The sequence below is a fragment of the Neofelis nebulosa genome, chromosome 6 (assembly GCF_028018385.1).
Source record: "Neofelis nebulosa isolate mNeoNeb1 chromosome 6, mNeoNeb1.pri, whole genome shotgun sequence".
Classification (NCBI taxonomy): Eukaryota; Metazoa; Chordata; class Mammalia; order Carnivora; family Felidae; genus Neofelis; species Neofelis nebulosa.
In genome coordinates, this window is record NC_080787.1 from 117,086,521 (window position 1) to 117,099,398 (window position 12,878).

At 37.2% G+C, this 12,878-nt stretch overlaps 1 protein-coding gene across 10 annotated transcripts in view; it reads left to right on the forward strand.

Moving 5' to 3' along the window:
• Positions 1–12,648, forward strand: part of NCOA7 (nuclear receptor coactivator 7) — a 156,577-nt gene extending 143,929 nt beyond the window's left edge. For all 10 annotated transcript variants that reach the window (XM_058735175.1, XM_058735173.1, XM_058735167.1 and 7 more), the window contains 3 exons: positions 9,592–9,687; positions 10,108–10,181; positions 10,556–12,648. In XM_058735175.1, coding sequence (XP_058591158.1) covers positions 9,592–9,687; positions 10,108–10,181; positions 10,556–10,691 — 306 coding nt within the window. In that variant the 3' untranslated portion in view covers positions 10,692–12,648. The remainder of the gene's footprint in view (positions 1–9,591; positions 9,688–10,107; positions 10,182–10,555) is intronic.
• Positions 12,649–12,878: the final 230 nt, after the last annotated feature.

Below are 12,878 nucleotides of genomic sequence, written 5' to 3' on the forward strand. Positions count from 1 at the left end.
AGATTCTGTGGCATTTGAAGCACAACCTGCTTCCTTCCCTGCAGCCCTCAGTTCAGACTGATGGAAGCTCCTGTGTGGACAAGAAGATGGGGTTCCCACTTCCCCCAGCTCCCATGCAAGGGCTATGATATACTTTCTAGGGGCAGGTACCCAGCACTTCTTATAACCTACCCAAGATCGGTGTTTCAGAGGCTAAATTCCAGGCAAGTATGGCTTAGAGGTAGAGGATTCTTTTCTTCTACCCAACCTCTATTCATAGGGGAGATGCTCTACCTTAGGCATAGGAGAAAATAGGAGTATAAAGCCCTTGCCTCAGCTCTTAGAGCAGACAGTCCATGCCAGCTGAGGCAAGCCAAGACCAGTGGCTGCTGCTTCGCCCACCAGAACCCCTGGCTCCTAGCTCTAGGAGAAAAGGCAGATCATAAGACACAGAGCTCTGCTAACCTCCTCCGATGGACACACCCAAGTTAGAATTGTAGAACAGTTCTCTCTGAAAAAGACCTGAACACTAGCAGAACAGATCTTCTATAACACAGGACAGAAAAAAAAAAAAGACAAAAAGAAGCCACATCAAGATGGGTAGAAGGGGCAGAAAAGCGGTCTTGACAGGAACCCCCCTAGCGACCCACAAGAGGGAGAGAGATCCCAAAACATGCAGCTCCTCTCTGAGAATCTAGGGGTTCAGGTCCCACGTTAGACACACTAGCCCATGGGACCTGCACCAGAGAGGCAGACCCCCAAAATAACTGTCTTTGAAAACCTGAGGCTAATTTTCAGGAGAGCACAAGGGCTGTAGGAAAGGAAAATTCCATCATTGAGGGGCCACACATGGACTCATTTGCTTTGAGTCTCAACACAGAGGCAGTAGCTTGAGAAGCACCTGGACCACATGTGAGGAAGATCTGTTGACTAGTTTTAGAAAGTATACCAGAGGGGCAGGAGTCTGATGGAGATCTCTCTGTGGATACAGGCACTGGAGGGTGCCATTTTTTTACACTACTTCCTTGCTACCCTAGTGCTGGTGGGTGGTGTTTTTGGTGCTGTCATTTTCCCTTGCTAGTGCTACAGGCTTACCCTGTGTTCCCCTGTAACCCCACCCCACCAGGCTGGCCCAGTGCTCATCCAGCTCGGCCTCTACCCTGCCACACCAGGCACTTAGACTAGCTCTAGCCCTGTGCTCATCCACCACAGACTCTCTCCTGCCCTGCACTCATCCACTTGTCCACTGTGGCCCTCGTCAGATCCCTTGCACATGGTCACCCCAGCCTGTGCTTATCTGCCACAATCACTGTCCTGCTAGACACAGTGGGCAAACTTGCCCTGGCCTGGCCCCTGTCCATGGCAGAGATCTCCTCAGCCCTTGCCCTACCAGGTGTGAAAAGTAGCCTACCTCTCTCCTCCTCCAGACCTGGCAGTACTTACAAAAGCAGGTATGAGGTTAAAAGACAAAAAAGTAAAGATAACAAACTAAGTAGTGTGTGTGTGTGTGTGTGTGTGTGTGTGTGTGTGTGTGTGTGTGTAGAGAGAGAGAGAGAGAGAGAAAATCAATAAGAAAACACTGACCTTAAATGACACATTAAACCAGATGAACTTTGAATAGATATATACAGAACATCCCATCCAAAACCAGCAGAATACACATTCTACTCGTGTACATAGAACATTCTCTAGGAAAGATCACATGTTAGGCCACAAAACAAGTCTCAGTAAATTCAGTAATACTAAAATTATATCAAGCATCTTCTCTGTACACAGTGGTATGAAACTAAAAATCAATTACTGAATTACCAATAGGCCATTGAAAAAAATGAAAGAAGAAATTTTAAACATACATAGAGAAAAATGAAAACAGAAATACCACATACCAGAATCTACGAGATGCAGCAAAAGCAATTCTAAAAGAGAAGGTACATGGCAATATAGACCTGTCTGAAGAAACAAGAAAAATCTCAAGTAATCTAACTTTACACTTAAAGAAACTTGGGGGGGGTGGGGGAAGAACAAGCCCAAAATTAGTAGAAGGAATGAAACAATAAAGATCAGAGAGGAAATAAATGAAATAAAATTTTTTTTTTCATAAGAAATAGAAAAGATCAGTGAAACTAGGAACTGGTTCTTTGCAAAGATAAAACAAATTTGGCAAACTTTTAGCTAGATTCACCAGAAAAAAAGAGGGCCCAAATAAAATCAGAAACGAAAGAGAAGTTAACAACTGATATCACAGAAATATAAAGAATTATAAGAGACTACTATGAACAGTTATATACCAGGAAATTGAACACCCTAGAAGAAATGGACAAGTTCTTGGAAACATACAATCTTCCAAGACTGAATCATGAAGAAATAGAAAATCTAAACAGACTGATTATTAGTAAGGAGATTGAATCAGTAATCAAAAACTTCCCAACAAACAAAAGTCCAGGACCAGATGGCTGCACTGCTAAATTTTATCAGACATTCAAAGCAGATTTAATATGTATTCTTCTCAAACTCTTCCAAAAAATTTAAGAGGATGTAACACTTCCAAACTCAATTATTTTATTTTTATTTTACATTATATTTTATATTTTAGTTCATTTTTTTAATATTTTATATTTCTGTTATATTTTTTATTCTTAAATTCTAATCAGTTAACATATAGTACAATGTTGGTTTCAATTCCAAACTCGTTTTATGAGGCCAGCATTAGCCTGATATCCAATACCAGACAAAAGAGAAAAAAAAGAAAATTACAGGCCATTATCATTAATGAACATAGATGTAAAAATCCTCAAAAAAAATGGTAGCAAACCAAATTCAACAATACATTAAAAAACTTATACACCATGATCAAATGGGATTTATTCCAGGAATGCAAGGATGGTTCAATATTTGCAAATCAATCAATGTGATATGCCACATTAACAAACTGTAAGTTAAATTTCATAATGATCATCTGAATAGGTACAGAAAAAGCATTTGATAAAATTCAACATCCATTTATGATACTCTCAACAAAATAAGTGTAGAGGGAATGCACCTCAACATAAGTCCATATAACAAATCCACAGCTAACATACTCACTGGTGAAAAGCTGAAAGCTTTTCCTCTAAGGTCACAGACAAGGATGCCCACTCTCTCAACTTTTATTGAACATATTATTGGAATTCCTGGCCAGAGCACTTAGACAAGAAAAAGAAATAAAAGGCATCCAAATTGGAAAGGAAGAAGTAAAACAGTCATTATTTGCTGATGATATGATACTTTATATAGAAAACTCTGAAGACTCCACCAAAAACCTGTTAGAACTGCTAATAATTCAGTAAAGTTCCAGGATACAAAATCAATCTACAGAAATCAATGGCATTTCTTTTTTTTTTTTTTTTAATTTTTTTTTAACGTTTATTTATTTTTGAGACAGAGAGAAAGCATGAATGGAGGAGGGTCAGAGAGAGGGAGACACAGAATCTGAAACAGGCTCCAGGCTCCGAGCTGTCCGCACAGAGCTGGACGCAGGGCTCGAACTCACGGACCGCGAGATCATGACCTGAGCCGAAGTCGGCCGCTTAACCGACTGAGCCACCCAGGCGCCCCTCAACGGCATTTCTATGCACTAATAATGAATTATCAGAAAAATTAAGAAAACAGTCCTTTTTACAATTGTATCAAAAACAGTAAAATAACTAAGAATAAATTTAACCAAGGAGGTGAAAGACCTGTCCACAGAGAACCATAAGACTCTGGTGAAGGAAATTGAATAAGACACAAATGGAAAATATGAGTTCAAAGAATCAATAGTGTTAAAATGTCCATACTTCCCAGAGTTTATACAGATTCAATGCAATCCCTGTCAAAATTCCAGTGGTATTTTTCACAGAACTAGAAAAAATAATTTAAAAAAAATTGTATGAAACTACAAAAGATGCCAAATAGCCAAAGCGATCTTGAGGAAGTAGAACAAAACTGGAAGTATTACACTCCCTGACTCAAACTATATTACAAAGCTTTAGTAGTTAAAACAGTATGGCATTAGCATAAAAACAGACACACAGATCAATGCAACATATATCCACATATATATGGATGATTTATGACAAAGGGGCTTAGAACATACAGCGGAGAAATGACAATGTTTTCCGTAAATGATGCCGGGAAAACTAGACAGCCACATGCAAAAGAATGAAATTGGACCACTGACTTACATCATGTAAAAAATTAATTCAAAATGGATTAAAGTTTTGGACTCGATAACTGAAACCATAAGTTTCATGGAAGAAAACATAGTAGGTAAACTCTGTGACATCTATTTTAGTGATGTTTTTGTGAATCTTAATCCAAAGACCAAGGAAACAAAAGCTAAAGTAAACAAATGGGACATTGAACTGAAAAGCTTCTGCACTGCAAAGGATAGGGAACCTACTAAATGGGAGAAGATATTTGCAAATCACATATCTAACACAGGATTAATATCCAAAATATATAAAGAACCCATACGACTTTACCAAAAAAAAAATCAAACAATTGGTTAAAAAATGGGTGGAGGATCTGCACAGACATTTTTCTAATGAAGAGTTACAAATGGCCAACAGGCCCATGAAAAGATGTTCCAACATCATTAATTATTAAGCAAATGAAAATCAAAACTACAATGAGATATCATCTCACACTGGTTGGGATGGTTACATCAAAAACACAAGAAATAACAAGTGTTGGTGGGGATGTGGAGAAAAGGGAACCCTCACACACTGTTGGTAAGAATGTAAATTGGTGCAGCCACTATGAAAAACAGTATGGAGATCCTTCAAAATGTTAAGAGTAGAATTACCATGCTATCCAGCTATTCCTCTACTGGGTATTTACTCAAAGAAAATAAAAACATTAATTCAAAAAAATATATGCATCCCAGTGTTCATAGCAGCACTATTCACAGTAGCTAAGATATGGAAACAACCTAAATGTCTATCTATGAATGCATGGATAAAGAAGATGTGGCATATATACACATGGGTGGATATGCATACTGGAATACTACTAAACCATAAAATTGATTGAAATCTTGTCATTTGTGACAACATGGATGGATCCTGAGGGTATTATGTTAAATGAAATAAGTCAGGAAAAAGAAACAGAATGATTTCACTCACGTGGAGTCTAAAACTACAAAAAAATAAATAAAAACAAAAACTTAGACACAACAGATTGATGGTTAAAGGGAAAGGGCAGTAGGTTGTATGCAAAGTGGAAAGAAGGGGTCAAAAGTATGGTTGATGGGTGGTAACTGGATCTATGGAGATGGTCACTTTGTAATGAATACAGATGTCAAATTATAATGTACATCTGAAGCTCACGTAATATTACATTATCAACTTAATCTCAATACAAATTTTTAACTCTTTATGAATATGTAAAAAGAAAGGATGGAGGGTACACAGAGTTTTGAAGCTTTCCCAAAGGAACTGACTTTATTTAGAAGAGTATGGAGAAGTTCAAGTCAAAGGATACTCTAGAAAATGATGAAAAATTTGGTGGTAAACAATTAAGAGGAGGTTGGCATCTGCATGAAGACAACAAGCCAAACTGAAGACCATCTAGTCTACTAGAGAGAACCAGGAAAAGAGACCACTAATGAGGGCCTTCCTGGAGTCAGGGTAAATTTCATAAACTGGCCAAAGAAACCCCTGCAAAGGGGCTCAGTTTTAGTCAAATTAGACTGTGGAGAAATATACGCCATAAGGCATTGTGGAAAATAGAGCGATCATCAGGCAATTGATAAAGTCTGATTTATACTAGCTTCATTCCAGTGAGGTGCAGAAATGTTACTCCCTTATTGCTCAATTAAATTTCTCAGTTTTTGTGGTAATTTTGTTATATATATTACATTGATATATATTAAAAACCCAAAAATAAATTGTTATGATTATTACTTTATATAAATTTTCCTACTAAAGAAGCTGAGAGGGGGCGCCTGGGTGGCTCCATCGGTTAGGCGTCCGACTTCGGCTCAGGTCATTATCTCACAGTTTGTGAGTTCAAGCCCCACGTTGGGCTCTGTGCCGACAGCTCAGAGCCTAGAGTCTGCTTTGGATTCTGTGTCTCCCCATCTCTCGGCCCTTCCCCGGCTCATGCTCTCTCTCTGTCTCTCAATAATAAATAAATGTTAAAAAAAAATTTTTTTTTAAAAGCTGAGAGAAGAAAGGAGAGCAAATATACATTTATAAATTTTGTTATATTAACCTTGTTTGTTTGGTTTTTTTTTCCACTTTTGGTTGTCTTAATTTTTTCCCCAAGGATTCCTTTGTTCCATTATTGCCAAATGTATTACATTTTTAATGGTTTAGACCCAACAATATCATTATATACATATTAATACAATTCCTTTCTAAATAAATTAATAGAAAAAAGAAAATAGACATTTTCTTATATAGCCACAATGCTATATACCTAACAAAACAGTAATTCCTTAGTATCATCCAATCTCTAGTCCTTAAGTAGGTTTCCATGATTGCTAAGAAATGTTAGCTAAGAAAAAATATAATTAGAATCCTGAGAAGGTGAGTGGGTAAGGTGGCTTTTCCTATTCATTGATCAGAAAAGGAATAACTTTCTTCCACTTCTGGCTATTGCCCTTCTTGTCCTATTTTAAGCCCATGCTTTTAAAAAAAAGATGCCTATCACAGCTATACTTTAGTTCTTTTACTGAAATATCACCAGAAGAAAGGAAATGGATTTTTGATGTATTTGTTACTGTTTTGTTTGTTCTTAGCAGCTCTAGGGAAAGGTTTGGTAGTAGGGAGTATGAAGAACATTGGTTAGAAAGAGTTTCTAGACTTCTACCCTGTCTAATTTTTAGTATTTCAGGTTGCCAGGAACTACGTGTAATTGGTAAAGAAGAGATTTCACAATGACTGTAATCCAATTATAATAATTTTGAAAAGTTATAAGACATTTTTCAGATAACCCCCATTTATTATTTTTTTTAATTTACTTATTTAACTTCAAGTTACTTCACATACAATGTAGTATTGGTATTAGGAGTAAAACCTAGTGATTCATCACTTACAGAGTGCCCTCCTTAATGGCCATCACCCATTTAGCACATTCCCCCTCCCAGTTCCCCTCCAGCAACCCTCAGTTTGTTCTCTATATTTAAGAGTCTCTTAGGTTGGCGTCCCTCTCTGTTTTTATCTTATTTTTCCTTCCCTTCCTCTATGTTCATCTGTTTTGTTTCTTAAATTTGTTTTAAATTTAATGAGTGAAATCCTATGATATTTGTCTTTCTCTGATTGATTTCACTTAGCATTCTTCACAGAGCTAGAACAAACAATCCTAAAATTTTTATGGAAGCAGAAAAGACCCCAAATAGCCAAAGTAATGTTGAAAAAGAAAACCAGACCTGGAGGCATCACAATTCCGTACTTCAGGCTGTATTACAAAGCTGTAATCATCAAGACAATATGGTATTGGCACAAAAACAGACACACAGATCAGTGGAATAGAATAGAGAACCGAAATGGACCCACAAATGTATCGCTGACTAATCTTTGACAAAGCAGGAAAGAGTATCCAATGGAAAAAAAGACAGTTTCTTCAGCAAATGCTGGGAAAATGACAGTAACGTGCAGAAGAATGAAACTGGACCACTTCCTTAAACCATACACAAAAATAAGCTCAAAATGGGTGAAAGATCTACGTGTGAGACAGGAAACCATGAAAAAACTAGAGGAAAAAATGGGCAGCAACCTCTTTGACGTTGGCTGCAGCAGCTTTTTACTGGGCATGCCTCTGGAGGCAATGGAAATAAAAGCAAAAATGAACTGTTTATCTCATCAAGATAAAAAGTTTCTGCACAGTGAAGGAAACAATCAACAAAACTAAAAGACAACCAGAGGAATGGGAGAAGATACTTGCAAATGACATATCAGATACAGGGTTAATATCCAAAATCTATAAAGAACTTACCAAACTCAACACCCAAAAAGCAAATAATCCAGTGAGGAAACAGGCAGAAGACATGAATGGACACTTTTCCAAAGAAGACATCCAGATGGCTAACAGACACATGAAAAGATGCTAAACATCATTCATCATCAGAGAAATACAGATCAAAACCACAGTGAGATATCACCTCACACCTTTCAGAATGGCTCAAATTAGCAACTCAGGAAACAACAGATATTGGTGAGGATGCAGAGAAAGGGGAGCACTATGCCACTGTTGGTGGGAATGCAAACTGGTGCAGCCACTTTGGAAAACAGTATGGAGATTCCTCAAAAAACTAAAAGTAGAACTACCCAGCAATTACTCTACTAGGTATTTATCCAAAGGATATAAAAGTGCTGATTTGAAGGGGCACATATGTACCCCAATATTTATGGCAACATTATCAACAATAGCCAAATTACAGAAAGAGCCCAAATCTCCATCGACTGATAAATGGATAAAGAAGATGTGGTCTGTGGGCCCCTGGGTGGCTCAGTCAGTTAAGCATCGGACTTTGACTCAGGTCATAATCTCACCATTTGTGAGTTCGAGCCTCGCATCAGGCTCTGTGCTCACAGCTTGGAGCCTGGAGTCTGCTTCAGATTCTGTATGTCTCCCTCTCTCTCTGTGCGTCGCCCCCCCCCCCCCGCCCCCACTCATGCTCTGTCTCTATCAAAAACAAACATTTAAAAATTTTTAAAAAAGATGTGGTATATATATGCAATGGAATATTATTACTTGGCAATCAAAAAAGAATGAAATCTTGCCATTTGCAACAACATGGATGGAACTAGAGTGCATTGTGCTAAGATAGCCTCCATTTGAAACAGTGATTCCCAAGTGGGTTTTGAAGTAGACGGTATATCAGAATCACTTAGGGACATTTTCAAAATATAATGTTCACTCTTGCCAGCTCTCACCCTTGCAAGCACTGCTCAGGATGTGAGGAGGATAGGAAGCTGGGACAGTGGGCCCACATAATCCTGAAAACCCTGCTTATTCAAACCCTCAGTAAGGAAAAATGGACAAATTATTGGTTCAAATACATCTAAATCACCCCTAAAGCCCATTGTATTATGGAATTATTTTTTTCTTAAAAGGCATTTCAGCTGAGAGATATTAGATCACTTATGTTAAGGATACAGTTTTAATAAGCATGTTGAGAACTAATTTTTATAAATCAAAAGAGAAAACATTTATTATTTCTGGGTAACTATCTGGCCTTGAATTCACTTATAAAACACTTAAGACACATGATTTTGTTCTTTCAGCCACTCATTTCAGTGTGCAAGGTGCTTGTTGTTTAATGTTCCCAGTATGTCATCCATATTCACTAAAGGTAATTTGACCCCATAGTAGACTTTGGAAGTCCTTTAAAATTGGAATAATCGTTGGCCTTTGTCAAATAAGTTTCCCTTGAGCCACTTGAGTTTCAATTAGAACTAGGGATATTTTATTTATCTACCTGTTGGGGGTGAGCTTTTTTATTTAAGAACTCAAATTTAGTAATGGTCTTTGCTGAAAGAGGGTTAATGATATCTCAGAGCAGGATTATGTTAAAATATTTCAGAACGCCACTCTTTGGGACATTTAGGTTTGAAAGTAGATAATGGTTCTGTTTTCTTTTGACAGATTTTTGGAGCATATGCAACTCATCCTTTCAAGTTCAGTGACCACTATTACGGCACTGGCGAAACTTTTCTCTACACATTTAGCCCCAATTTCAAGGTATGTAAATGAAAGAAATACCTAAATTCCCAATGTCCCGGTGTCAGGAGTCTGGATGGGGTTGGAGGTGGGGGACTATCATGGGAGCAGCAGCTGTCCCATAACCTCATTTGGACTCGTTCTAGCCTGGGTCAGCTTTTCATGGTTGCAGCACACAAAGTGCTTTTAGGGCCCCTCATTGGGCCTTGGAAACTGCTCTTGTGCTTGTTCTGGGACCCAGGGAGGGATAGCAAGTCAGAGGTCTTTCCTCTCATAACCCCTATGAAGCTCTCATCCTGGTGTAGGAAAGATCTGCCAATTAGGAACTTCCTCAGCTAATGGGCAGTTTCCTTCTCTACAGAGGTATTATCCTAACAATTCCCTCTTCACTGATTCTCCAGATTGAAATGTCTGTTCTCTGTCTTGTGTTTCTATCCTAAGGTCTTTAAGTGGAGTGGAGAAAACTCATACTTTATTAATGGAGACATAAGTTCTTTGGAACTTGGTGGTGGAGGGTAAGGTTTTTGTTGTTGTTATTTATTTACCACCTGACCTGTGAGAGTCTGTTTTGACCCAGATAACCAAAACCTTGTGTCAGGTGATTTTAGCTAGGCCATGTGCTTAGAGTAATTAGGACAGTGGCCTAACATAGGATGCTAAGAATCAGAGATGAAATGATTTATGTGTCTAAATGATGGACTACTATCACTTGTCTTTTGGGAAAGATGGGTCATTTAAATGAAATAAAGGAAATGTAGACTTTGTTTTACAAGCAGTTTAGGGTTTTGTCTGTCTATAGCATAAAGGAAAGATGAGGCGAGGGAGGGTAGAAGGTATGCCACGTGAGATTGAAATGTTTTCACCTTTTTTGTATTTTTGATCTTTTCAGGGGACGATTTGGTTTATGGCTAGATGCTGATTTATACCATGGACGAAGCAACTCCTGCAGCACTTTCAATAATGATATTCTTTCCAAAAAGGAAGACTTCATAGTTCAAGACCTCGAGGTATGGACATTCGAGTGAAATTCAGACTGCCTTAAAATACCACATTAAAAAGATTGGGTTCCATCAGCCCTCCTAAAGCTGGCTGGAAGACCTAGCCACAGCCCAGACTGCTTCATCCCACCATAACGCTTTCTTTCTGCCATCATCTCAGAGCATGGTCACATTGCAGAGAGTTTCTGAAAAGTCCATGTGGAGGGCAGACAACAAAGAAAGAATTTTGAAGTCCGGATTGTTGAAAGACTTTATGCTCCCACTTCCTTCAAATCCATGCAGTGAGGAATCAAAATATTTATAGATGTATGAGTTGAATGCTATTTTTATTTTTGGTAACTGTGAAAAAAAAAAAGATACTGTGGAAATATATACATGCCTTGTGTATTTATCAACATAATTTTCATTACCAAAATGTACAGCATACTATTGTTTGCCATGGAAAAGCTTAGTTTCACTTAGAAAAAATTGGAAGTGCTCAGCACTTAAAGGGAATATATGATTTTTTTAATTGTCTTATTTATTATTTCTAGAATATTGTCTAAAATGTGTTGGCAGTTTTTCTTTTAATGTGTCAAATCTTGAAATAAAGAAATGTATACATTTTGTGCTATGTTTTGGCAACAAACCCATTTGATTTATATAGTTTTATATTGAATTTTCTTTTGCCCTGATTGTTTAGGGTGATAGGTCTTAAGCAGCATAATTCTGTATTTTTAAAAACTCATTACCAATGTTTATTGATTTGACTATTGTAGGCCATCTTTCCATTTAGCCATTAAAAAGATACATTTTTACTTACTCTGAACATAATTGTTGTAAAGAAGAAGCCATTTCTCACAGTTGTAAATTGATATTTACAGAAATGGATACCTTTCTGAATCTAGACTTAGAACAAACCCTGCTTTGAACACAAAATGTTTTGCTTCTTATAATATCATGTGTGTTAATAACAAAAACTTTATTTTCATAGTGTTTTGTGCATAATTTCCCCCAAGTTCTTAAATTAACGAACAGGCCTCTGTTTTCAAAGAGACTGAATGTTTTCATTTCTGCATATTTTATACCAAATGAAAAATGTCAAATTAGCCCAATTGTCTTGGTTTCTAGACTCTTTCATTTGAGAAAAAGCAATGCAAAGAAATGCATTCATACAAAAATTGGAATAAAAAGTAAAAACTATTTCTAACATCAACCCATTTTCACATCATAAAATACTCTTTGTTAAAAATGCTAATAAAGCCTTGGTAAAAACTAAACAATATTACTGATTGCCAAACTTTTATGAAAGCCAAAGACTGCTAATGGAAAAAATTTCTAAATAATAGCCAAAGCTGAGAAGTGGTCTGTCATAAATTACGCCCCCTGTGATCTTTGAAAGGGAACATAAATAACAAGTAGTATTTATATACCTGCATTTAAAAAAATGAAACCATCTTTAGAATGTAGCCTTAAGCTGGCATAATATTTCCTAATTTAGATTATTCTCTTATTAGAATATTTACAAAAGAGAACAAATGCCAAGTGGCCTCCTGTCAGATCAGCAATTATTTTACCCTACTCACATTCCATGCAAGTTGAAATGAATTCTATTAAATCTTAAATATATAGCCTGGTGTGCTTTCACCCAGGTTCTCTTATTGAAAACTCTTGATTAACAACATATTGACAGTTTAACCTTAATCTGCTCGTTAAAGGATGTGTTGGTGTGAGATATCAGGAATGTCTCATGATGATCAAGTTTACCATTTATGCCATTTGCAACCATATGCTATTAATGAACAAAATGGTCATTTTGCATATAGTTCACTCCTACCTAGTTTAGTCCATGATATTATACTTGTGAGAGCATATCCAGATGCTGTGTTCTCTATTTAAAACAGTATTGTCCAATCAGAAATGTGTGGCCCTTCATTTATGGATATTGAGTATATGTAATGCAGTGCTAGCCCAATATTTTCAATAAAGGAATTTATGCATCCAGTGTGATTTTCTTTCCCGAGGATTCATTCAACAGGTATTTATTGGATGCTAGAAGTTTTACTTGTGTGAGAGGATGATGAAATATGCAAGATTAAACAAGGTCCAGTATTCATGTTTTACTGCTGCCTTGGAAAGTCCCTTTTTGTTCCCAGGAGCCACCCTCTTACTTTCTCATCAGCTCATGAAAACCCCTGTTACAGTTACTAGAGATAACTCTTGGCTCTACCTACC